The 27,162-nt window shown below is 36.8% G+C and overlaps 2 protein-coding genes across 3 annotated transcripts in view; both read right to left on the bottom strand.

Annotated features, from left to right (window-relative positions):
• LOC149569115 (DNA-directed RNA polymerases IV and V subunit 2-like) overlaps positions 1-27,162 on the bottom strand; it is a 119,326-nt gene that overhangs the window by 22,178 nt on the left and 69,986 nt on the right. The window lies entirely within an intron of this gene.
• Positions 10,561-14,403, bottom strand: LOC149569116 (uncharacterized). The gene is made up of 6 exons (XM_089821900.1): positions 13,055-14,403; positions 12,611-12,909; positions 12,071-12,468; positions 11,742-11,965; positions 11,444-11,631; positions 10,561-11,347 (listed from the first exon to the last, which is right to left on the bottom strand). Exons 1-6 carry the CDS (start codon positions 13,792-13,794, stop codon positions 10,734-10,736), a joined length of 2,463 nt encoding a protein of 820 aa, XP_089678026.1. The 5' UTR covers positions 13,795-14,403; the 3' UTR covers positions 10,561-10,733.

Here is a 27,162-nt window from a genome sequence, read left to right as displayed (position 1 = left end):
AAACAACATGCGCACTTAAGGAAAGGTTCCCCAATATGCCTCAAACAGATCCCCAACAAAATCATAACTCCACAAAATCGAGCACAAAGCCCCTACATACAAGATTGCCAACTTCCCTAGGATGCTCCTGCATCAATGCAAGATATAGGCTATAGGTAAAAGCTAATGAAAGACCCCTAAATCTTCCCAGGATAGTGAGATGTAAACTATGGTTGAAATTCTAAAAAATCTAAACCATCCCTAATTCAGATGGAGTCCCTGTATTGAAATTTTGACTTCTTATGTTTGACCACCTTCCATACCTATATTAGTTGATTCATCCCCTCTTTGATTGTCATCCCATTGCATATGATTGATTGTGATCTTGTAAAAGGTATGGCATTGTGAGAGGGCTCTAGAAAAAAATGAGTCCAGTCTCCAATTAATAAGGGATCCTTTCTTTATAGCATTTATTATAATTGTAGAATCTCTTTCAATCTCAACATTCTTGCAATCAAGAGCTTTACACAATTCTAGTCTTCAACCAAAGCCTTTAATTCCACCCAATTATTAGTTTCTATCCTATATATCTTGCTAACCTTGCTATCTCCTTGCCTTTTGAGTTATGGCTACTACAACCAATGCCTTCTCTACCCAAATTCCCTCTTGAAGCTCTATCAAAATTGAGTTTAAACCATCCCTCCTTCGGTGGTTGTCATTGGGACATCTCTCATTTGCTTTTTGAAGTCCCCCCCTGCTCCTATAAAGGGGGGTAATTTTAGACCTATCCACTTGGCTCTCATTTTCTCATCCCAATGAGACATTATAGCTTCCTCCTTTTGTTTATTCAAAACTCGAATGTCAGTAAGTTCAATGACAAAAGTCTCGATTTTAATTAGAAATTGTTCTACATTCATCTTCTTATCCTGAAAAATTCTTCAGTTGTGTTCCTTCCATAATTACCATAGGACTATGGAAGGTGTAGATATCCATAAAAAGCTATAAATACTATTGTTTCTAAGGAGGGGCCAAGTATGTGGCATATCTGTTAAAGTTCTTGGAAATGTTGATACCCATCCCAATTATCATCAAATCCATTTCCAGCATTGACTCGAATAAGGGCAAAGCAAAAGAATTTGGTCAATGGATTCTTCATCACTTTCACATAAAGGACATCTACTTGGGCCTTGGAATCCCATTCTCTTAAATCTTTTTGAGGTAAGGACCTTCCCATTTAAGATTAACCAAGTGAAAAATCTTGCCTTAGCCAAACAAGCTTTATTCCAACATAATGTTGAAGGGAGGGAGTCCTTTGTGCTCATTTGGAGAGACCCGAGGAATTTATTCCCCTCCTTTGATTTGTATTCCCCACTATTGCTTCCATCCCACATCAATTTGTCCTTGCCAAAATTTAAAGTTTATTTCCTGTTTGATAAGGTCCTTTTTAGACCTTCCACTTCCTCAGGTGGAAGGTTTATGTCCGTAAAATCCTTCCATTTCCAACCTTTTCCTCCACCCTCAAACGTAATATAATCTATAACTCTTTTTCCGCATCTAGCTTCAAGTGTCAACCTTAACTGGGCTAGTTTACCATCCTTTTCGAAAGCACCATATTCTCCCCAAGAGTCTTTGCCAGAAGAGATCTTCTTCCCCTTGCCCCAAGTTCCAAGTTAGTCTATCCTAAATGGAGGATCTACAATCCATCATTAAGTTGCAAATTCTTGATCCTCTACGCGGTGATTTCTCCCTAAATATGCTAATCGAATTAGTATTGCTTAGATATTTCTTTAATAGGATCTTTATCCACTTAAGGTGTGGATTCTTGTAATTCTCCATACTAGTTTAGCTCCTTAAGCGTTTCCTTGGATTTCGATGTCTCTGATCCCTACACCTCCCTTGTCTTTTGGTTTGCATACCTTGTCCCAAGCTAACAAGGAATTTTTTTCTTTTCCCCTGTTCTCTAGTGAAAGAAAGTCTTTTCGTTGCTTTCGTCCCTGTTTTTTTCGGGGAGATCAATACAAGACAATTGATAAATAGGTTGTATTGAAAAGATAGATTGTATCATCATTGCTCTATCCACAAAAGAGAGCCATTTTCCTTTCCAGGAATCAAATTTTTTTTTGATCATTTTTGTTATTTGATCCCATAATTTTGTCGAATGAGCCCCTTTGCCTAAAGGGAGAACCAAGTATTCACAAGGTAAACTTCCTCTTTTGAAATTCAAAATTTGGCAAATCTACTGCTCCATATTACGATGGGTACTAAAGAAGAAGATTTCTAACTTCTTGGGGTTAATCTCTTGACCTGATGCAATGGTGTATTGATTTACTATTGTTTTAAATGCTCTTTCCTCTTGTATGGTATTTTCTCCATAAAGCATAGTGATATCAACAAACTACTGGTGGGTTGTTGGATCCCTCTGTATAAGGCCCTTGCTAATTCCAAAGAAGCCTTCGAGTGATCCACTTACTAGTATTGATAACTTAGGAGAGGACATGCATTCAAAGATCAAATTCACCCATTGTTTTGCGAACCTAAAGGCTTCGAGGCATTTCCTCAAAAAGCCCCAATCCTCTCTATCATAAGCCTTTTAATATCAAGCTTAATTAACATACTAGGTTCTTTGTTATTTTGAACAATATGTATGGCCTCTTGGGCAATAATGACTCCATCAAAGATAGATCTTCCATGTATAAACCCTGTTTGTTCCTCGCTAATCAAGTTTGGGAGAAGTTTTTGGATTCTCATTGCCATAGTCTTAGTAAATAATTTAAAGAGAGTATTGCAAAGAGCTATGGACAATAATCATTAAAGGTCTTTGATTTCTCCTTTTTTGAGATAAGGGTAATTAAGGTATTATTCACCTCCCTGAGGAGTTTTCTCTTTACCTCCATACCTATTTAGTCCTAGTATGTTTGAAAGAAACATGCCAACAACCCATTTGACCTTGGAGACTTATTTGGATTCATTTGCTTGAGGGCCGCACTTACTTCCTCGAGGTAAATTTTCTCAACAGTCTTTTATTTTGTTCATAGGATATAAGCTCTGGGATGTTCTTAATAATGCTTTCCTCTGCCCCTAACTTCTGGTTACCATTATTATTGAAGATTTCTCAAATAACTTTATTGCCTCTTTTGCAATGTTGTTACATCCCAAATTTTGATTTCTTTTAAATAATCTTATAGCGATTGCATTGGTTAGTTAAAACTCTCAAATGTCATGATCTTGTGAAATGGAAGTTATGGTTCATTGTTTTTTATTTATGTGAAAATGACTTGTTAGTTGTTCATTGTTATTTCATTTCAAAATGAATGTTTATATTTTAAGATAAATGTTAGTGGTGGTTAGTTGTTGTGACTCTTATCGGTTATTGTTTTTTTTCTGATATTTTGACTTCAAATGAAGGAACATGTTATTATTATGGAAATATGCATTTTTGGTTGCACAAGCAGACGAAGGGGGAAAAGCATTGCTAAATGGGATTTAAGGAATGGGGCACCAATTTAGTCCATTGCCAAACCATCAAGTATGGGTTCTAACTACCTTGATAAAGGATTTAACGACTAGGCAACAGAGTATACCTTGGACAGTCATGAGCTACTTGATCGGTTCTGAAAACAAGAGAAAATGTTAAACATTTTATATCATGAGAGGAACTATTACCTTTCTTTTATTTTTGAGACGGTGGGAGTGGTCAACAATTGTAACTTCATATTTGTATATATAATGTCACCATGATGTTCTGTTAATATCTATAATTTGCACTTATACACACACACACACACACACACACACACACATGCAAGCCTGGAGAGAATATAATGATAAAAAGGAATTATACGTGCTCTCAAAATTACACAGGCATATATATATATATATATATATATATATATATATATATATATATATATAATGAGAAAGTATAATCATTATGTCTTAATTTTGGCTCCATTCCGATGAGTGCTTGCCACCTTCATCTCGGCATTATTTTTCTTTTAAAATTTGAAAGATATGAGAAGCCTCTTGTAACCGATATTTAGCTTGATCAAGATTCCTTCTTGTAACTGATGAAGCCACGAGAGACATTACTTACTTGACCCATGGTTAGAATCAATCATTCAGGAAATCATTTCTCTTTCTCATGTGATTGCTTTGAGTCGAAGCTCTCTCTTTCCATTACATTGTTTAATGAGACCAGCATTGCTTGGAGGATCATATTACATTACCACCATACAGTATTGACCACACTTTGACAGTATTTCCGTGCTAGAGCCGTGTTGCCAGACCACGACATCAAATCCTAAGTTACAATCCCAGGTCATGAGAATATTCAACCAGTCTTATTTCTTATTTCATATGTATGTCTTTTACATTGCATTGTGTCGTATGAATTCCGCTAAGGAATGATGGAACATTATGTTAAAGTGCATCCACGATCTTGGATAATGTAATGATCTGGACTTAAAATGATTAAAAATAATTAAATCTCCACTTGGTTTATTTTGTCATACAGTTGGCATGTAACCCTGATATTAAGTTCTAACGCTGTTGAGAAAGAGTCACTCCAAAATATATCACAATATGTTACTGTAATATTCTCTGCTTGATTTGATCAAGAAGGTATACTTGACTGGCAAGAATTTTGTCGAATGGTTGTCTTGCAAACAAAGATCTTGAGCACGGTATTGTTGTTATACTACTGCAATATTCTTTTTTTTACTTCCTTAAAGAAATGGATTCATTTAACCAAAAATTTTAACAAGCAAAATAGACACCCAATAGTTGTGAGTTAAAGGAAAAATTGCAGTACAGATTTAACTAATGTTTTACAAAAGATGATGGCCATTCATAAATGGGATTCAGGCATTTCCAAACTCACATTTACCTCTGCATACATATACGTAGATTGCAATACAAACAAGCTATGGAGAATCTACCGAATACTATATAGATGCAAACAAGGGAATGACTATGCATTAGAGGATTGCATAATACATACGTGTCTGCTAGTGGATGATGTGATTACATACAAACTCGGTTTCATCACTAGAGACTGCCGACAGTTTGGAGAAGAGTTTGGTGTTGCTATGAGAGGTCACTACGTTGAACTTTCCTGCAGTCACTGCCAGTCTGCATAAACTCTTCCTGCTACTCTTTATTGCCTGATACCTTTGTCCTGAGGGAGTTCTGTGTTGTGTATCTGCTATGGGACATGGATATGATGCCAACCACTGCTCTCAAATTCTACGCCAGTCCCTGCTGCGAATACTGCTAGGGGAAGCCGACTAGGATAGACAAACCCATGAGAACGGAGAGTAAGGTCCACACTAAGATTTACCTTATTTTGGTTATGAAAAGATCACTCTCCTGCCTACCAAATAGCTCACATTTGCTGCTATGATCTAAATGTTTCTACCACAAATTGCCTTCTTCAGAAACGTATTCCCTTCCTACATTTGAAACTCCAATCTTTACTTTAGATATCCAATGTAGCTCTCCAAATAGTTAGTCCATAATGAAGTGTGAGTCCCTAGGTTTGCGCCCAGTCTCACTCTTTTCTCAAGGGGTTTCATCCTCAAGAAAAAGCCAAGTCAAATTAAAGCAACGAAATTCAGTTTTGTAAGTTTAACATATATTCATGGTCTCAATCCCAATGTAGCTCCATGCTTTTATAACCTCGATATGAGGGAAGACACAAACAACTAGGCCATGTGGGATTAAAATCCAATTTCTTCTTTTAGTAACTTAACTTTATAACTGTATATCATTCAAATATTTAAATAAATCACTTAAGTCACTTGACCTTTAATAATATCTCTTGAAATACTTATCTGATTACCATGCCGTCTGAAATAGGAATCTCTCTTCGTAATTGCACATGTGACCAAATACACTTTCTAAAAATAGAAAGAGTCCATCTCTATTACCCCTAACTTACTAGTAAGTATGGTAAATGGAGTCCAAATGACATCGAACGAAGGCCAAATCCATAAATTGCTGAATGTTGGAGATGAATCAATCCTCAAAAGACCCTCTAGCCATCCCCATTAGCCTACGAGGATCCAATATTAGACTAATCCCGGAAATTCTGATGCTGGCAACCAATAGGGACATTACAAATAAGTATGGTAGCCTATAATTTTTCCCCTTCCTTGTTTTGAGAGAATTTTGTGTTTCTATCCCTTGCATCTAACCATGTTTCTCTTGATTTTTGTCTCCAAAACAATTCCTCTTTAGTTAAGGTGTCTTTATAATCCTTCATTAGGCACTTCTCTCTTTCATATAAGGCTAAATCCATCGCTTTCTCTATAACCTCCTCATTTAGATTTCCCAATTCTTCTTCCAATTCTTCCTTGTTTTCAAAGCTATTTCCAAAGTGTTCAGAATTCCATACCTCAAGCCTTTGCTTAATAATTTTTAGTTTGTTAACCACTTGGTAAAGTTTAAACCCAAATAACACAATTTCGTTACAGTTTACACCATTTTTCTATCATCTTTAGAAAGCCCTCATCCTTAAACCACACTTGTTCAAATTTGAAAGGACAATTATCTTCACTTTTTTTTCCTTTATGATGTGTAATTCAACCTGGTAGTGATCTGAACTTGAGATGAGTTTGACTTCTGATTCCAGAGTAAAGGGTAGTTTTGCCATATCCGCATTTGAAAATTATATCCAATTTCTCCGCAATATCGCTGAATCCTCTTCTCCCACTATTCCAAGTGTGGCAATATCTATTAGTCCATTTCTGTTAATCCATTTGTTAAAATCTACTACTACTTTAGGGAGTTTTTGAGTTCCACCTCATTTTATTTATGCCTTAGTTATAGTATTGAAATTCACTCCTATGATTGAAATCTCTCCTATATAAACAATTAATATTTCTTCAGTCTCTTTCCAAACTTTGGTTCTCTCCATATTTTGAATAGGGCCATACACATTAAAAATCATGAAGCTCAACTTTACTTGGGAGCTTCTTACTAAGCCACAACTCCAATTTTCATGATCTTGTAAAGATGTTATAGTTAGAAACTCCAGGTCCCATATGAAAGCTAAACCTCCTAAGGCTTCCCTAGTTGGAGATCCCCATATCTCACTAAATCCTAGCTTCTTTTAAAACCCTCTAGATAATTCCTTTCTAGGTTCGCTTCTTGTAATAAAATGAGCTTTTCTTTTGTTTTTTATATGCAACATTTTAGACCCGCTGCTTGTTCGGGGCATTTAAACCCCTAACATCCCAAATTAGGACATTCATAGCGACTTGGGAAGGATCTTCTCCTTCCCTACATTAAAGATATCGATTAATTTGGATTGACCATGAGCACATCCATCCTTCATTCTCAATTTCTATAGAGATTTTCTTCCTCTCTTTTTATTTGTTTTTGCACAATCAAAGCTATTCTTACTTGATTGAGTCATTCTAGTTCAACTAGTAACTATTCCACTTCCACTTTCTCCATCGGATCATCACCTTTCAGAATTTCCTTGATCAACAATTCCTTTTGTCTCATTACTTCTTCCTCATCACAAATTTCATCCACAAATTCATTCATTAGTTCATTAACTAAAAACTAGCATAAATGCTCAGAAATGATCCAAACCTCTTCCTTCACTCTAGCTTGGCTATCAAGTTCCTCATTTGAAGGGCTTGATTTACACATAATGTTTCCTCTTAGATATCTATGTCATTATCCAGAAGATCCCCTCCTTTGCAATCATTTTCCTCTCTCCTCTAACTTGTTTCACTTGTGAAGCCTCCTTCCTCATTTAGTATCATCGATGTGTCTTTTTGAGGCTTATCCCTTTTGGAGTCCCTACCTCCTTCCTTTGTGGTTTCTAGCCTCGCGTTTTCGGTAAGATCTTACTTAGAACTTTCCTCACCCCTTGTTTTGGCTACAAATATCTCTAACTCTGGCTGGGCTGAAAGGGGGGAATTGATGATGAATCTTGAAGCCTCCCCTCCCTGATCTGCAAAGACAACGGTTCCCACTATAACCGAGGGGAGTGAGAGCACAACTTCTCTTATTCCCCCTCTTCTAGATCATCCCTTACAAGGGATCCCACAATGATAAAGCTTCCCTTTCCCTTATTAAGGATAATCTGCGTGTTTGTAGGAGCATAAGGAAAAGAAGGGCTTTGATTCGGGATCAAAGAAGTTGATGCGGGGTCCTCTATGAAGGATCCTTACATGAATCTTGGTTTTATTATGAGTGACCTTCTCTTAATGCAGATCTTTAAAGGTTTAGGTTTACAAATGGTGGCATCCATACTGACTATGATCATTAGATAGAAGAACCCCAATTATCTTTCTACAAAACCTACATATTCCCCTAACTTTTTACCTATCAATTCAATAGTCTCTTTTGTTAGAGGTTCAATAGGGAGATTAGGTAAACTAAAAACTCGATCTATTATGGAGCCTGGTTTGTTTGGGTTAAAGAAAGGTTGTCATTCAAGGACTCTAAAAAGATTTTCCCTTGAAAACTAGGGCATTTTAAAAGAAAAATTAATTTTCCAAATTGGATCTTCAACAATAAATATAAAGAAAATCATTTTCCAAGATACTTACTTCTAATTTCTTACCATAAGATTCTTTTAACCATCTCAAAATAGATTCTACCTCTATACCTGTTCCTGTCCATTTGGCATAGAGTCTGAACTTTTGGCATTGTCACTGGGTATATTCCCATTCATAACCTTGAAGATCTAGAGTGAGGATTTCCTCCTTGTTAGTCGCCACTGGTCTACAGACGACTACTTACTGTTGGCTTGTTGGGGCTTCTTTCCTAGCCGGTTTGGCTATGAGGTCTGATATGAGTTTAGGCAAGGGTGATTTCAAAACTGGATCTCTCAGATGAATGAAAAGCTCAGAATCCAAATGATGTCTAGACAAAGTCGAACCCGGTCTTCTATGAGAAGGCGGTTTTAACCTATGTGAGTTCTAAGGATAAGGGTGGGAAGAATTTCATGTTTTTGGGTGATTAAACAATGCTTCTTGTCATCTAGATCATTTAGATTTTATAGTAATCCAACCCTCATCCTTACGTTCATTCTTTTCTAGTTTAGAAAGTTTCTAGGGAACCAAGTTTTGAATCAACTTGCAATAAAAGGGGAGGGAATATTTTGTGTGCCAAAAGTTAAAACATTGTCTGAAATTTTTTTCCCTAGCCACCTGGTTCGCATAGATCGAACCAAACATAGAGTTCGTAGAGTCATTTTCACTTTTCTCTTACATAAACATAGTTTTATATATTCAGCAGCCTCATAAATGTATACAGAGAGATTTTTTTACTTTGCCTCTATCGGATTCTACACGAAAATGGAATCAAAATAAAACAAGTGCAACATAATTTTTTTATATCTTGAAACACTAAAAAAATGTGTGATCGAAAAGTGTCACAATCTTCAATTTGGTTGTTTCTTTTGGGTTTTAAATATCGTAGAGTTATTTTCTGACTGAGATTGGTCAGGTAAGTATTTTATTTTTAGTTGCTTGGTCAAATGCCTCAACTAGATAGATTGAAATTTTAAAACTTTTTGAAAATACTACTAAAAATATTATCAAAAAGATGAAAAATCAACTTAGCAACTTCACTAGGGTTAAATCTGCACTAGGAATCATTCAACATATCCATGCACATCTACCCCAGAACGATTATGATTAATGATCTGCACAATTTACTCACAAGCGTTGGCTGTTGTTGTGATTGTAAAAACCTTCACTGGCTCACAACATCTAATGAAAGGAATATGTCTTCAATTGCTTTAAAATTGCAGCTTCTCCTCTATCTTAAAATACCAATCCTCAAGAAACTGGATATATATAAGCAAAACTCTTATACCATGACAAAGCCAGTTACCAAAATATGGTGGGTTTGGTATTGTAAACTCGCAGACCATTGCATTGTACCATGAAAATTCACATGTATTGCATGAAAGTAGAAAACACAATTATGAACTTCTGAATTGATAATAGGTAATTCCAATTAGTTACTATAATTCTGAAAATCCTCACACAATTATCAGATAACAATTTTATTGGCAATCAAAAAATAGAGAATTACAACTAATTGTTTGCATTGTCTCATGAAAATTCACATGTATTGCATGAAAGAAGAAAACACAATTATGAACTTCTGAACTGACAATAGGTAATTCTAATCAGCTACTATAATTCTGAAAATCCTCACACAATTATCAGATGACAATTTTATTGGCAATCAGAAAATAGAGAATAACAATGAATTGTTTTTGGCACCTGCTTGTCGAATCTCCAAACCAATGTTTGTAGGTTGATTTTTGTCTTATCCAGACTAGACGTGACTAATGGCAAAAATGCTTGCCCAGGTATGTGCACACAGGCCTAAACAGATTCAGTTCTAACCATAGTTGGAAAACTCGCCAAATGCAAAAACTCGCCAAGCCCCCCAAAAGTTTAATCGGGAAAAACTCGGCGATTTAAAAAAAAAACTCGGGAAAAACTCGGGAACCTAAAAAACCGCTGAAATTTAATTAAAAATACATTTATTTTGCAAAATTTAATGAGAAGATGCATCTAATAAGTTAATTAAAGACAATACAAAAGAAAGAAACAAAGTTTAGATATATATAAATGCATAATGCGTACAAAATTGCATTCTCATGCAGAATGCTCATGGTAGGAAGCAAAATAGTAAATTACTAAATAGTTTCAATCTGTCAAACTAGAAGTAAATACTAAAAGTCTAAATACATCAATACAATGTGACAATGCCAATCACATCTTCCTCTTTCCACTTGCACTAGCAGGAAAGCGAGGGGGTCTAGTCCTAGAAGAAGTGCCCCGCACTGGGATAGGGCGTGAGCTGCGTGACTGTGAACTCTGTGGCTGTGCCCCCTCGCTCGACGTCCCTACTGACTGGCTCGGCGTCCTGGAAGAGGATGCATCTCCTCCTAATGGTAATGTCTGATCCTCGCCTGAATCATCATCATCCTCGTCCTCATCCTCAATGTCATCCATAGTGAACTGAAAATCAGTGTCAACCTCCCCCTCCATGGCCTGCCTCTCCAAATCAGTGATCTCATCTGGTGTAAACAATGGACTTGGCTCCTGTGCTGTCCAATCAGAATAAGGATCTATCTCATCTAGATCAAGCGGACCAGGTAGTTCTAAGAGCTGTGACTTTTTTATGCGCAACTTAAGATTATAGTGCACATAAACAAGGTCATTAAGCCGTTTTTGAGTCATTCTGTTTCTTTTCTTTGTATGGATGGACTCAAATAAGCTCCAATTGCGCTCACAATGGGATGAGCTACAAGGTTGGGATAGGACTCTGAGAGCAAATTTCCTTAAATTGGGGGTATTGCCACCCCAACTTGCCCACCAAGCATCTGCAAAACAAAATTTAAAAAGTTATAAAGCAATAAAAAACAAAATTAGAAGCACAACTTATCAATTAGCAAAAGTTTTAATGTTTGACGCTTTACCTGGTGCTTGAGTAGATCTTGCTCTCTTTGCTAGCATAGAAGAGAACAAAGGACCCCTTGATTCCACATAGATTTGTTGTTCGGTCACAATAAGGTCTCTCTCCTCTTCACTTGATATCATTCTCTCAATGCATTTAGAGAGACCTTCCATGACCTCTCCATTAGGATCTGAGTAGGAATCATCAGCCCTAAAACAAATAAAAAATGATATCAAGTCTTACTACACAACCTTAAAAAGTAAAGTAAAATAAAGACTTATTAAAATCCCAACTTCAAGGACAATCAATTATCATAATACCTGAATTTGGGATTGAGGAAGTAGCCTGCTGCATGAATAGGTTGGTGGAGCATATTGTTCCACCTTCTATCAATTATTTCCCAAATGGGGTCAAATCTGAGACTGTCCCCGTGATAGTAACTTCTAACAGCCTCTTTCGCCCTATCCATGGCCTCATAAAGACCTCCCATTGGGGATTGCTGCCCATCACATGTGCGCAAGACTAGAACCAGGGGCAGAGACATCTACATTTGAAATTTGAAAAATACAAATTAGTTAATAACATAGTAAGTTATGAATTGAAAATGAAACTTGAATAAACTAAAAGTCTAAAAATATAATGAAGTTACCTCCACAATCTCCTTAGCCTTTGCAAAAAAGCTATCATCAAAGACTATTCGTGCCACAGCTTCTCCTTCGGGCTTCTTTGAGTAAGGTGAAGCAACCCAATCAGCACACACAAACATTTGCTTCAAAGCCAATATGTGGTCAAGAATACTTTGCAACGTCAAGAAGACCGTTGCAAACCTTGTCATAGCAGGTCTCATCAAATCTTTGCCTTTAGTGGCTTTTCTCATCAAACTGAGAACCCATGGGTGATTATAGATATATTTCGTGACTCGCCTAGCATCTTCCACAACTGGACTCACCCAATCAAGTTTTCCTATGTCCTCTAAAAGAAGGTCAAGGACATGTGCTGCACAAGGTGACCAAAAAAGTGTGGGATGCCTCTCTTGGAGGATTCTACCTAAAAGATTAGCAAAAAATCAATAATCAGTAACAAACTTTCCATATTTAGTATTTACAAATTACATCAAATCTAAATTGAATAATACCATAGCATTACATTCATGATTCATATTGATTCAAATATAAAAAATTAAATCTACCTGCTGCCACATATGCTGCTGCATTATCTGTGATTATTTGCACCACATTCTCTATTCCCACCTCCATGACAACATTCTCCAACATTAAAGCCAATGTGGCTGCATTTTTCACTTTGTTGGAGGCATCGACAGATTTCCAAAACACCACATCATCTTTGCAAGCAATCAAGAAGTTAATAATGGTTCTACTTCTTCCATCTGTCCACCCATCAGATAAAATGGTGCAGCCATACTTCTTCCACTCTTTCTTTTGGTCTTCTATCAACAATCTTGCCCTACCAACCGCTTTGTCAAGCAACCTACAAAATTTAAGTGTAATATTAAATAAAGTGTAAGTGTTAGTAAAAAATTAGGAAATAAGTTATAACAATTAAGATTTAAAATATAACAATGAACTAAAGTGAATCTCAATTATTTACAATTACTAAATAGTAAAATACTAACCTTCCACTCATATCCTTGCGATTAGGCGGCTTGTACCCTTTGCCTGATATTGTCATTGCATTCACCATATTGACCCAATAGGGACTATCAGCGGCATTCATTGAGATATTGTTGAAAAACCAAAAATCAGCTGCTGCAATATCAGTTTGCTCATGCACCTCCTTAAACCATGCAGTGCCCTCTAATGATGGCTGTGCTCCAGGTGTGTTCCTGGGCACAAAATAACCACCTATCCCTGATGGGGATCTAGATGGTGATGATGAAGAAGTAGGAGATGTAGAAGAAGTGGAACCGGTAAAAGAGAAATTTTGTTTGCGGATCCGTGGGCCACGAAGAGATCCGGGTATGTTCTCAAGTGCTTCTTCTTCCTCTTGCATATCAAAAGGAGCTCCTTCAGATTCAGCTATGGCTGCCCTCATAGCTATTTTTGCCCTCTCCCTATTCAATTTTTTCTCTTCAGCAGCTGCAAGTAGGGCATGGATGAATCTTTTTTCTTCATCAGTTACCTTGAGACAAGGATTTGAGTCATGTTTCTTTATGCCTGCAAGGTGGTATTTGAGGCGGTTTATGCCTCCAGAAATAATTCTCTCACAGGGAATGCATATCACCTTCCCAATATCATTTGGATTTGGAGCTTCATAGGCATACCGCCATGCCTTATCTCTTGCATTTTTAGGTCGAGTGCCTATATATCCAGATGGGCATGGTGTTTGTGGCCACTCTTCTTGTGGGTTTGTCATTTTTTTAATGGTTGACCGTTGCCCTACACATAAATATATAGAGAAATGAATAAACAAAGTTAGAACTTAGAAGCTAGGGTTTCAAATGATTCAAACTTCAAACTTGAACCATATCCTTAGCAAACAACAAACTTCAACCATATCCTTAGAAGCTAGGGTTTCAAATGATTCAAAATGATTTTAAATGATTTGAAAACATTTACAAAAAACAACAAAAACAAAAGAACATTTGTTATAAAACTATAAAAAGTTTTCAAACTATGATAAGATGAACATACCTGGAAAGAAATTTGTCTTCTAAAATCGGTTAGAATCCTCTACAATCCACTCAAATCCGCCTTGAATCACTTGCAATCAGCCAAGAATGCCTCCAAACCTTCTTCTCTTCACTCCTCAAGGTTCTAAACAATGCAAATACAAGAAAGAATGAGAAAAAACACACTCACTGCCGCTTAAATCCTCACAGGCCGCGTTCACCAGTAAACCGCGAGTTTTTAGGAAAAACTCGCCGAGTTTTTGCCGACTACTCGCCGATTACTCGGCGAGTTTTTACCAGTTTGCCGAGTTTTTAAATCGGCGAGTTAACTGGTTAAAAACTCGCCGAGCTAGGAAACTCGGCGAGTTTTCCATCTATGGTTCTAACTATAATAATTTTCCCAATGCCCAGGATTGCATTCAGACTTGCAGCATTAACTCACCCAGTCTGAGCATTCACAGGTAGGCAAATACGAGTCTGAAATCACTGCCCAAATTGCTTAAGCACTACGCCAAATGCAAGCACCAGCAGATTAGAAAAAACCACCCAAGGATCAATAACTCAATCTTGCAGCTCGACTTTCCGATTGTGGGAAATTGGGAGTCCACAATTCAGTCAATGGACCCCCTATTTGTAAAATTCCAGTAACCTCCAGACTCAAGTATATTAGCAGTGTAAAACCACATGAAATGCAAAGGATATTTGATGTCCAAACTGAATCCCTTGAGCACTTAGATCATCATTGTAAACACATTCAAAGGCAGCCCCAGAACATACTAGATTTCCAACACCTTTGAATTTCCAACACCTTTGAAATCTCAGTATAACAGTCCTCCAAGAAACAATAATGCAGTAATGGAAAACAATAAATTATTTTTCAAAATTTACAATTCCAATTTCCCAGTCACAGATAATCACAGTAAGGATATTTACCTAATGAAATCAATATACCTCAACAATGACTTCAAGCAATCTTCAGGAACAAAATTCACAAGAAACCAACCGCCACTATACTTCAATAATGGAGCAAAACCTTAGATCAAACCCTTATACCTCAGCAAAAGATTTGAAAAACAGAACCTAAGGAAAGCCACAAAGGCAACAAAAGCAAAAATATATTCAAGCGTGCTTTTCTGAACAAATGGACTTGTATTTATAACTTCCAAATTCCCTTTTGTCGCCAAAATGTAACTTCACTCAAGAAGTTTCACCACACAACATTAATTAGAAGCTTCCTTTAGATTCTCTCACTTAACTTGGCTTAACTAATTAATAAATGACACTTTCCAATGATAACTCAACTCTCAACTTAAGTGAAATTATAAAGTTAAATTATAACTTTATAATAAGCCATGTAATAATTAATAATAATTTGGCCACTAAAAATATCATAACTCCCAAAATACTCATCATTTAAATATGCCATCTAAAATAGGAGTCATACCTATTATTTCTCCATGTGACCAAATGCATTTTCCAAAAATAGAAAGGGTCCATCTCAATCAACACCAACTTACCACAAATAGTAAGTACACAAAACTAAGCCCAAACAAAGTCCGATCTGAGCCAAACGAAGACCAACCTGTAGCTTACTGAAATCTGGAGAAGATAAGACCCTCCCAAGCCAAGCCACTACCACAGAAGACCCTCTATCCACAATAATTAGCCTACGAGGATCACAGATAGATTGAAATTTTAAAACTTTTTGAAAATACTACTAAAAATATTATTAAAAGGATGAAAAATCAACTTAGCAACTTTGCTAGGGTTAAATCTGCACTTGGAATCATTCAACATCTCCAATCTATGCACGTCTACATTAGAACGATTATGATTAATGATCTGCACAATTCACTCAGAAGCATTGGTTGTTGTTGTGATCTTCATTTACCCCTTTGATGTAGGATGACATGTCTCATGTGTGTCTTGTGTTTTGCTTGCCTTAACTTTCCGCTTTCCAAATAATCCTTACCCCTTCTGTACTTCATTGTCTACCAACAATATATTTTATTTTATTTTCTTAGGATGCTTCAATCCTATTTAATTGCCTTTACTTCTTCAAATTGGCCTTGATTCCCTGGGCTTGCCTTTGATCTGTACTGAATTCTGATTTTGATTAAATTGCAGTTTCTTGGTCTGAAGGTTCACTCTTGGATTTACTTAGGGATTGCTTCTAAATTCACCTTCCTTTATTAATTCCACGTTGCCTCGAATATCAGATCAGATTGAAATGCTAACGTAGAATTTGATGCAGAATTCAATGCATGAGCATTTTGAATATCAGATCACTCAAATTGGTGAGCTCGCAAGGATGGAGCAATGGCTGATGTTGTTGGAAATGTGAAGGCCTCTGATGCAAATTGGATATGAGGCAGATTGCGAGGGTAGTCACAATGGCTTGCGTGGAGGGAAGCTTGTCTGGGTTTGTCGTGATGTGACCGCAACGCAAAGGCTAGTAATAAAAAATGTCTGCCAAAAAAATCTACAAGTCCCTCCTTGACAATCACTGATCAGATCCATCAATGTGTTTGACAGTGATCCACGTGGCGCTACATATGGTCTCTAATTGCTGTGTGTAGATTAGATAAAGCAAAGGGCTATTATATGCTCGAGATCCAATGTCTTCACTGCGATCTTGATCCAAACAAATGTTTTTGGGTTGTGGGGCAAATGTCTTTCGATATCTCCAATCTATTGATATGTTGCTTAGACATTGATCTCACATTCAAAGGCCCTCAATTGATACTTCCCAAATTCTTTTTTGAATTATTATTTTACTCTATATATTTTAATTTCATTAATTTATTCATAGTTTAAAAATTCAGTATCGGTAATATCTTGGCTGATCCAAAATTTTGAAAATCTTGGAATCAGCAAACGCTCGGGGAAAAATTTGACAATAAATCAACACTTTTATTGAACATTTCAATATATACAATTTCTTAAAATATTCTTGAAAGCGCATACATACACACCAAATTTGTAGAACATATAAGATTTGAGATATCCATCATTTATTGATGAAACTTTTGAGTTAAACAGTAATTCATAGCAACTAAAACTTAGTAGATAAACATGGTGATAGAATCATATACAAAAAGCAAGTGGTACAATATTTGAATATAAATAAGTTCAGAACTTATAGAAGTCAAACTCCATCAAACTAGAACTTTGAATACTTAAGTTCAAGTTTTGGCATCAATGAAAACTAAAACTAGCAATCATAAATTGTGTCTACAGTAAAGCACAAAAGAGATTGTTACTGCTAGGTGGGTGGTGTTGAAGAAGTTATTGTGGCAACATCCTCAACAGGTGCCTCAGGCTCAACAGAATCCTCTGATGGATGACCAAGCCATAATCCTCCTCACGTGCTGCCAAATCTGCATCCTAGTCATCTACGTCAATCTCAAACTCAGCTAGTTGCTCATCTATCAATAAAGGATCACCCACATCCACATTTGCATCCTCACCATTAGAAGGAGCAATCCAATCTGCTGAATATGGATCAATGTCATCCAAGTCAAGTGCTGCATATGAAGTTTGCCCTTCCACCTTCTTCTTGTCTAAGAAAAGGTTGTACTTCACATAAACACAATCATTCAACTGCTTTTGAGTCAACCTATTACATTTCTTTTTGTTTGTTCTGAAAAGTACTCCAGTTTCTCTCATAGCCAAAAGCACCACAAGGCTGCGATAAAATTTAAATGGCAAGCTTTTGAAGATTAGGCATTGAAGCACCCCAATCTTCCCACCATAAACCTACAAGGATTAAAAGAAACCATTTATGATGTGGTAAAACTTCCAATAAACTTTTGAGCAAGACAAATGGTATGATAAATCATAAAACTAAACACATTTTCCTTTTACTTGGCTGCAAGGTATACCTCCTATGTTTGCAATCTAGAGAAGAAAATAATGGCCCCTCTTCCCTCTTGTAGCTCTACAACTCATCAAATATGAGGTCTCGGAGGTCCAAATCATAAACCAATCTTTGAATACATGTGTCCAAGCCAATTTGAACCTCTGCATCTGCTCTAAAAGTGTTGGAGAAAGAGAACATGGGGGTCAAGTAGTAGGAAACATCATGAACATGTTGGTGAAGTTGTCAATTCCACCTACAATCAATGATGTTCCATATTGGTCTATATTTAGTCTCATTTGACCTATTTAAGTGTTGAATGGCCTCTTTGGCTCTATCCATAGCCTCATATAAAAACCCCATGGAGCTTTTTATCCCCATCCACAATTCAAAGAACCTTCACCAATAATTCTGACACCTAGACATAAAAAATTACACAATAATCAACCAATGAAAATATTTCAAAATTAGCTACTAAATCATCAATATAGACTTGAAAATTACTTTAAGAATGTCCTTCATTAGCTTTTCAAAGCTAGCATCAAACACAATCCTAGCAATCTTCTCTTCTTTAGGCTTCTTCGCATAAGAACTCTCTAACCATTTCTTATCTAGAAACATGCACCTTAGGTCGAACAATCACTCAGATATGCTTTGCAAATTTAGAAATTTAGTAGCAAAGCATGTGACCCTACTCGTTCTCGCATAAGACTCAAAACCCATGTATGATTGTAGATGTACTTCACAATATTCCTTCCATCTTCAACCACCCTCTCCACCCACCTCAGTTTTCTTAGATCCTGAAGAAGCAAGTTGATAATGGGTAGCACATGGGCTCCAAAATAATGCGGGATGTCTCTCCATCAAAAGTCTACCGACTACCACATATGCAACTACATTATCAGTCACACTCTAGATGACATTAGCCACTCCCACTTCTACTACCACCTCATCCAACATGTTGAACGAATTTTCTGCATTTTTACTTGATCAAAGGCATCAACTGATTTTAGAAATACCATCCCCCTGAAGCAACTATAAAGTTGATGAGTGTCCTATTCTTGTCATTTGTCCACCCATCAGTTATAACAATGCATCTTTTATGTTCCCAAACTTTTCTTTGTTCTTCCAAAAGCTGATGAATGCTTCTTACCTCGCCATCTAACAACGAATCACTCACCTTATAAGGAGTTAGGGGCTTGAAACCCTTACCAGACAAAGAAATCGAAATTACAACTTGATCCCAGTACAAACTACATAAATCATTGAAGGGAATATAATTGCGGATCCGGAATCTTGTAATTGCCACCTTTGTCTTCTCATGCATCTCTTTGTTCCATGTAGTGCCTAGCAAGCCGGGTTGAGTACTACGAATGTTACGTGGAACCCAAAAGTCTAGTAAAGACCCACTCACACTTCACGATCCTCTGAGGCCCAATAGAAGAAGAACCCTCTCAACCTATTTATGATCTTGTAGAACTAAAAGTCCCCATTGGGACTGCCATGGCCTCAAATGTCCTCCTTTTTACTGCCTTACTTTGTGCATATTTTTGTAGGCTTGTCAAAGTCTCTCTTGTAACCTCTTCTGAACATTCTTCACACGGTATAATATCATTATTTGGAATCTTCGCAAGATGGCATTTCAACCAGCATATGCCTGAAGTCATATGCTTACAGCAATGGATACAGTGGACATGTCCATTGATTACCCCTGGGATCCCAAGTTTGCATAAAGGGTCCTTACGTCTGCCACCACCAGTCATCCTATTTCTATAGGTACTGTCACTAACACTCGCAATCTACACTGTGCAAGTATAAGAATGAACAATCAAATTGTTAATAAGTTTGATATCAAAAATAATTTACAACAAATTTAAAACAATATGAATATGTAGAATTTAATGATTAGATAAATTTTTAAAATAGTATATTCATTAATTTAATAACCTTTAGTGTTGTAATAAATAAATACAATAAACAAAGTTTTAATTTCACAAACCTCATTAAATTTCATATTGTATTACTATATTTAGTATTTATTGTTATTAATTTAAAAATTTTATAAAACAATAATAAATACAGTATTACAATTAATAATCAAAAAATAATTTACTACTTACTCATACTGTTTATCAATTTTATATTTTCAAATTTTAAATAATTAGTACAATTTTTACTGTGTAAACTTAATAGTATATACAATAACCAGTTCATATAAAATTAAAAATGTAATCAATCTAATTTAAATTTTAACCAGTTCAAAATTTAAATAAAATGTTAAAATAGTGTTTGTTAATTTATAATAAAAAAAAATGGTCCATGCCCGTGCAATTGATGTCTAGGAAGAACTGCAAAGTGATAACACGAAAATGATTCTATTGAATCTACTACAATACCACTGTCACTACCGTCCTGAACAAGATACCAGACATAACAGTCCGTAGCAAGAAGTTAGCTAGGAAATCACTCAATCTTTATGCAATGACGTACATTCAAACCTTTTTTTTTTGTCATTTTGTGTTGACTTTAATACCCACGATTCTACCGATTAGTCAGGATTTTAATTAAAATATCACGACTTTGCCTATTACAATTTTGGTGGTTTAGTACCACCCTATCTTGTCATTGGAGATATCATTTGGATATTTCACTTCTGTGCAAGATTTGTTAATTGTTGTCATTTGGCGACAATTTTATATTGCTCGAATCTTGTACGATGCACATATGTAATCAAGTACTATCATTTGGAGATTAACATATATTGTATCATTGGTGTTTTGGTGACTATCTAAAATCTTTGTGTGCACTGTGGCAAATATATGCAATATAGACCATTCGAAGTGTTATGTGTTTGGGCACGACTATTTCATTTACTCTATTGGTACACCCATTCTGTATTGAAGACCTCCCTTCCAAGGCCTTGTTGTACTACCTTCCCCCTCTTCCCTATACGTTATCATCACCTCCCTCCATCTCCTCACTCCACCATTCACCTCTCCTCTGTACAACACATCCATCCTCCCCATCCTATTATATGCCTCCTCCCCCATTCACCTTAAAACACATCCCCAAGACATCAATGTACGACACCACCTACTCTATACTGCAAGTCTATTTACTCTCAACCAACCATAAGACTCTCCCACATCACCGTGCATTATTTCCTCTCAACACCTTCCATACACGTACAACAAACTTCTTGCATACATCGTACTTCCTCTCCTAATATTCCACTATAGGGAAAACACCAAACATTGTACAAGTACTTGACAGTGGTATCAAAGTTGGTGATCTTGCCAATATGTTAGGTATTGAGATTGATTCAAGGCACCAAGTTATGGTTTGAGAGCAATGTTGAGAGAGTTAAGAAGTCATCAAGATAAGCTCCACAAACGAACAAAGGAAACACTCAACCTCTTGGTAGGCACAAAGCCTTCGGAAAAGCCTTAGAAATTGCAAACACCCACTTTGGCTTAGTCACAAAAGAAAATCAAGCAAGATTGGGTGATGGGTGAATATGAGAACATATCTCTTCGAATGAAGTATCCATCATCTCAGTAAAATATACTCTTGAACAATGGTCTGAAGTGGGAGATTGATAAGTGGCCATAGACATCAAAGGATATGGACACGAAAAAGACTAATTGCCCCTTCAGATAGAGAACCTCAAAGGTCTCAAGACAACTAGAAGATTAAAGAAATCATGGATGATTCAAATGAGGTTGATGATGGAGAAACCGTTGAGATCACGGAACAATACAAAATAGTAGATTTGAAACAGAATGACAACAAAGCCAACATTGAATTGGACCCTCATAATATTGTCAGTGTGTGGAAGGAGCACAAGGTTGTGAATCTGTAGGAGAGCATGGACAATGGTCTAGAGTCACAAATAATGAATCATTGACTTAGAGCACAAGGTGCAGGTGTAGGCAGTATGGACACTCTGCAGGAACAATCACTACCATTGATTGATTCTGGAGTCTATCATCCAACGTGCATAACTGCAATCTTTCCATGTGAGGGACTTCCTCGTGAGAGCAACAGGGCTTGCCTATGCTATGAGGTTCTAGAAGAGGTTGATGATCCTGATGGCATTCATGTATTTTATGATTGGCATCTTTGGGATCCTAATGACTTCAAACTCGTGCCATGAGACCGAATTTATGTATAAAGTTTAAACCACACAATATGTTTCAAATATAGATATTTATTCTTAGATTTTTTTTAAATACATTAATGGATTTAAATAAGACACATAACATATAGATTACGTATTAATCAATAAATACAAATCATAAATGAAAATTAGACAAAATAGTAGATGAAAAAAAAAAAAAACAATAAATCTCCTACATGATTTGATACTAAACATTATATTGTTAAACATATATTGTGAAACACTAATATTATCCAACTATTAAACAAATTGAACACTAAAAGATATTGGATTGTAACTAACCACATATAAGATCACCTAACTGATGATGGGGGGGGCACAAAAACCAAGAAGAAAGGTAAAAAAGGAAGACCCTTTTTTGCAAGTACATCTATGGGACAAGTATGAAGGCCGCAAACAAAGAAGGTGAAATGTATGTCACAAGGGGGGATCATCGAGTAAGGAACAAGTTGATTGGCAAGAAGGTACAAAAGTGTAGGGAAGTCCTATAAGGAAATAAATAGCGACACCATAATATATTCCTTGATCTACATGCGAGTCGATGTGTAAGTGTGTTGGAAGGTGAATTGATCGAGTACAAGGACATTAACTATATACAGGTGATTTTGGTCCTGAGGAATATATTTTATTACCTCCCTCACACTATAAAGATGATCAACGAATTAAGATGGCAAGTTCTATAACAAACCACCAGATAGCAAGTAAATTAGTTAACAACTACGATCCCTCATCATTCGACAAGGTAAGACTATGGAATGTAAATTAATGTAGTTTCCATGTGTTTTTTTAAGCACCCTTAAGGGATCTCAATAAGGATTGGTAAGGAAATATATATATATTAAAAATAGAATGGTATTCCACTATTTAAATCAAATAACATTCAATTAAGTGTAGAGGATTTGACAAGCAAATCACGTAGATTTTGGAAGATTATTTTCAAGGATGATAGCTAACTAATCAAGGGTTGTTCTAAGCAACATGGGGGTCTTCAAAGAGGATTATGAAGCCCAACTTGAAAGGTAGTTTCAGGATGGAAGGCCGAATAATCGAGGGTCAGTCCTCAGAGCATAGGGGATCCCCCTAGAGGGTTAGGAAGCCAGATTGAAGGAATCCTTGAGGATGTGTAGAAATCCTCGGAAAGTTTTCCCAACGGGTATTTAAACACGGCTTGTAAGTAGTTTTAGGTATGCAATTTGGATTATTTTCTTTGTAATGCGAATTCCAATTGGGATTCTCTATTGTTCACCATTTTGGAAGCGAAAGATCTTCCCTATTTGGCTTGTTTCTGGTTTCGGTGGGATTAAACCCTCACCCTATTCCGTCTGTGTATTGTTTGGCTCGAATGTGGAAAATCGAAGCATCATTTGTATGTGGAATATTATTATCATCTGGCACAAGTGTGTATCTATTTGGTCTTTGATTCTTTGCAAGTTATTGTATTCAATATATTACATTTGTATCTTGAATAGCATTGCCGAATGTCTCTGCATCCGTCCTCGCCATACACCTTCCTATCCATATCGTACGGCCACCTCTTACCATCGTACTGCTTGACTGCTCTTCTGTACAACCACCATATTGTCGACTATTCCACCGTACGACCTTCCCAAGACACTATACGACCTCCCTGCATCATCATACGGCTACTCTCCCACCACCATACATACAAATTTTAGGCCCTCAGCTAGCCATACCTCCCCTGTGCCTACTGTGCAGCCTACCAGGACTAGTATATGCAATATTCTGGTTGTCAGGCATCCATCAAATTCAACATGAGAAATCCAATTGGTAAAATCAGACCTAGGAACATTACAGTGGTGTATTAGAGCGGTTCGATCCTGCCAGCCTGTGGATAGTAAATGAGAGTTTATAGCGACAAGAGGACACATTCCGTTGATAGCATGGCTGCCAAACCGGAACCGACAGCTACCGAACTCGTGGCACTACTAAGAGAACTTGCTAGGAATCAAGCACAAATCAATGATACTCAATGACTCATGGAAGAGACTCTCAAGAAGTTGGCAGACTAAAATATCCTGAGAACAAAATGTTCACAACGTGGGCTCAATGTTGAGTAAATCAAACCCTCATCCAACACGCTCTCGACCTTCCATGTCGTAATTTCCCTCACGAACTGAGGCACCTCATGGAGGGAAACAACCAACCTTTGAAGAGATGCAAGAATAACTGAGAGAATTGCAATAATGCGAATTTTGAAGAAGATATATCCTACAAAGATTACGCGGATCTAAGAATGAGATATTCGGGAGGCAGAAATTGAGGATATTTTAACAATGATCTCATAAGAGAGTTAAGTAAATCTATCTCCATTTGATGGATCCGGATCCATGTCTGCGCAAGCGTGGGTAATGAAGGCTAATACTTACTTCCAGCGGAATCCTATGCCAGAAGAAGAAGCAATTAAATTCGCGATATTACACCTGGAAGGAATTGCACATGAATGGTGGCATCACAGCACCATCACACTGGGTCATGATCAAATAAATTCTTGCCCAAAATTCACTGAGAGATTGATAGATCGATTTGATGGTAAAGATCCAGAACTCAATTTCAAAGATTTGGCACAGCTGAGGCAAACTAGATCGGTCGACCAGTACATTGCAGAATTTCAGAAACTCTCTGTGTTGGTCACAAACATTTCTGAAAGAAGACGAATAGTGCTCTTCATAGATAGACTGACAGAACCACTGAAAGGTTGGGTAGAGGGGTTCAATCCTGCCACCCTGTCGTAAGCTATTAAGAAGGCATGGAGCATGGCATCATCGACGTCGACCAGTACATTGCGAAATTTCAAAAACTCTCTATGTTGGTCACAAACATTTCTAAAAGAAGACGGATAGTGCTCTTGATGGACAAACTGACAGAACCACTTAAAGGTGGGGTAGAGGGGTTCAATCCTGCCACCCTGTCATAAGCTATTAAGAAGGCATGGAGCATGGCATCATCATCGACATCGTCCTCTCGAAGTTACTCACACCCCAAACCGCCAGCATTTCCGAGGGACAAAGATAATAAACCTCCACCCAGGTAGCCCTCATTAGAGGAAGCTACTAGACAGGAACTCTAAAGGAAGAAATTATGTTTCAACTGAAAGGTACCTTGGGAACCTGGCCACAGATGCCTCGAAAAAGGAAAAACACTACATTAAGGTCGTGTCCGATGATGAGGATGAACAGGAAGAAACACTCGCTAAAGACAACAAACATCACGACGACACCAACATGGTTAGTTTGAACCGTACAAAAAGGATTGCAACGTTGGTACAACACAGAGGAACTATCGCCCTAGCCGGCAGCCCAAGGTGCCCAGTGTTTCGTGTACGGGGAACCTTTCAAGGACAGAGGGTTATGGTGATGCTCGACAATGGAGCTACGTTAAACTTCATAAACTCCTCTCTGGTGAAACAAAGAGGTCTACCTACAAAGACGCACGCAAGATTTCAGGTCAAGGTTACCAGACGGACTCTCCTGCCCTGCACACACCTTGTTCCTTAGCTAAGTATCACAATGGCAAATCACACAATGACCGAGGATTTCTTCATAGTGGACCTTGATGATATGGAGGTTATTTTAGTTATACAGTGGATGGAGACACTTGATGAATACACTCAAAGTTTCAAACGAATGGACTTCACTTCGATGGAAAGAAAGTTGTTCTCTACGAAATGGAAAATGAAGGTTCAAACGAAGTCTCTACACATCAGATGGAGGCAATTTTTCGGCGTGATCACATTGCGTGGGCTGCACATTGTTTTGTCTCGATGGAATCAAAGGATCGAATCAAGAAAGACCCTGTTATATATGTCAAGGACTGTGGAACAAGGGATACAATTGTCCAAAAGGAGGGACAACAAAAAAACCTTTGTTTCAAATGTAAGGGGCCTTGGAGTCATGACCATCAGTGTAAGAGAGGAAAACTAACCCAAATAGAACAAAGGTGTGGTGATGAAAATCCAAGAAAAAGGACAAAGCCTGATGAACAAGAACATAATATGTAATGAATTTATGACAACATTGTAAGATTATCCCTCCCTTTGTGAAATGAGAGGATGCTAATCTAAGGCACTAAATTTAACTCTTACATATTTTCTTGAGGACAAGCAAATTTGGGAAGGGCAAACTGTCATGAGCCCGAATTTATGTATAAACCACACAATATGTTTCAAATATATATACTTATTTTTAGATTTTCTATAAATACATCAATGGATTTAAACAAGACATACATAACATACAGATATGTATTAATCAATAAATACAAGTCATAAATGAAAATCAGACAAAATAATAGAAGACAAAAAAAACTAAAAGATAAATCTCCTATATGATTTGATACTAAATATTATATTTTTAAACATATATTGTGAAACACTAATATTATCTAACAATTAAACAAATCAAACACTAAAAGATATTAGATAGTAACTAGCCAACACCACCAAAGGTGGTGTTCATATAAGAAACACATATAATAGTACCAAGGGCAATGACAATGGATGCATGAAGACTAAGAAGAAAGGTCGACGGGGAAGATCCCTTTTCTGCAAGCACATCTATAGGACAAGTATGAAGGCCGCCCACGAAGAAGGTGACATGGATGTCACAAGGCGAGATCATCAAGCAAGGAACACATTGACTAGCAGAAAGGTACAAAATTATCGGGAAGTCATGAGAAAAGGAAATAAACATCGACACCATAATATATTCCACGATCTACGTGCGAGTCCACATGTAAGTGTGTTGGAAGGTGAACTGAACAAGTACAAGGACATTAACTATATAATGAGACTTTGGTACTAAGGAACATATTTATTACCTCCCTCACATTATAAAGGTGATCGATGAATTAAGACGGCAAGCTATATAACAACAAACCACCACATAGGAAGTAAATTAGTTAACAACTATGAGCCCTTGTCATTCAACATTGTAAGACTATGGGATGTTACATTAGTATTTTATCCCGTAAAAAAGTAATTATATTAATAATAAGATTAGTTTGTATATGTTTTATAATGTAAATTAATGTTAGTTTGCATATGTTTTATAATGC

Source organism: Cupressus sempervirens, chromosome 3 (assembly GCF_028749045.1).
Source record: "Cupressus sempervirens isolate cs-2001-9-10 chromosome 3, ASM2874904v1, whole genome shotgun sequence".
Lineage (NCBI taxonomy): Eukaryota > Viridiplantae > Streptophyta > Pinopsida > Cupressales > Cupressaceae > Cupressus > Cupressus sempervirens.
The sequence above is the reverse complement of the archived record's forward strand: the minus strand, read 5'-3'. Positions and strand labels throughout refer to the sequence as shown.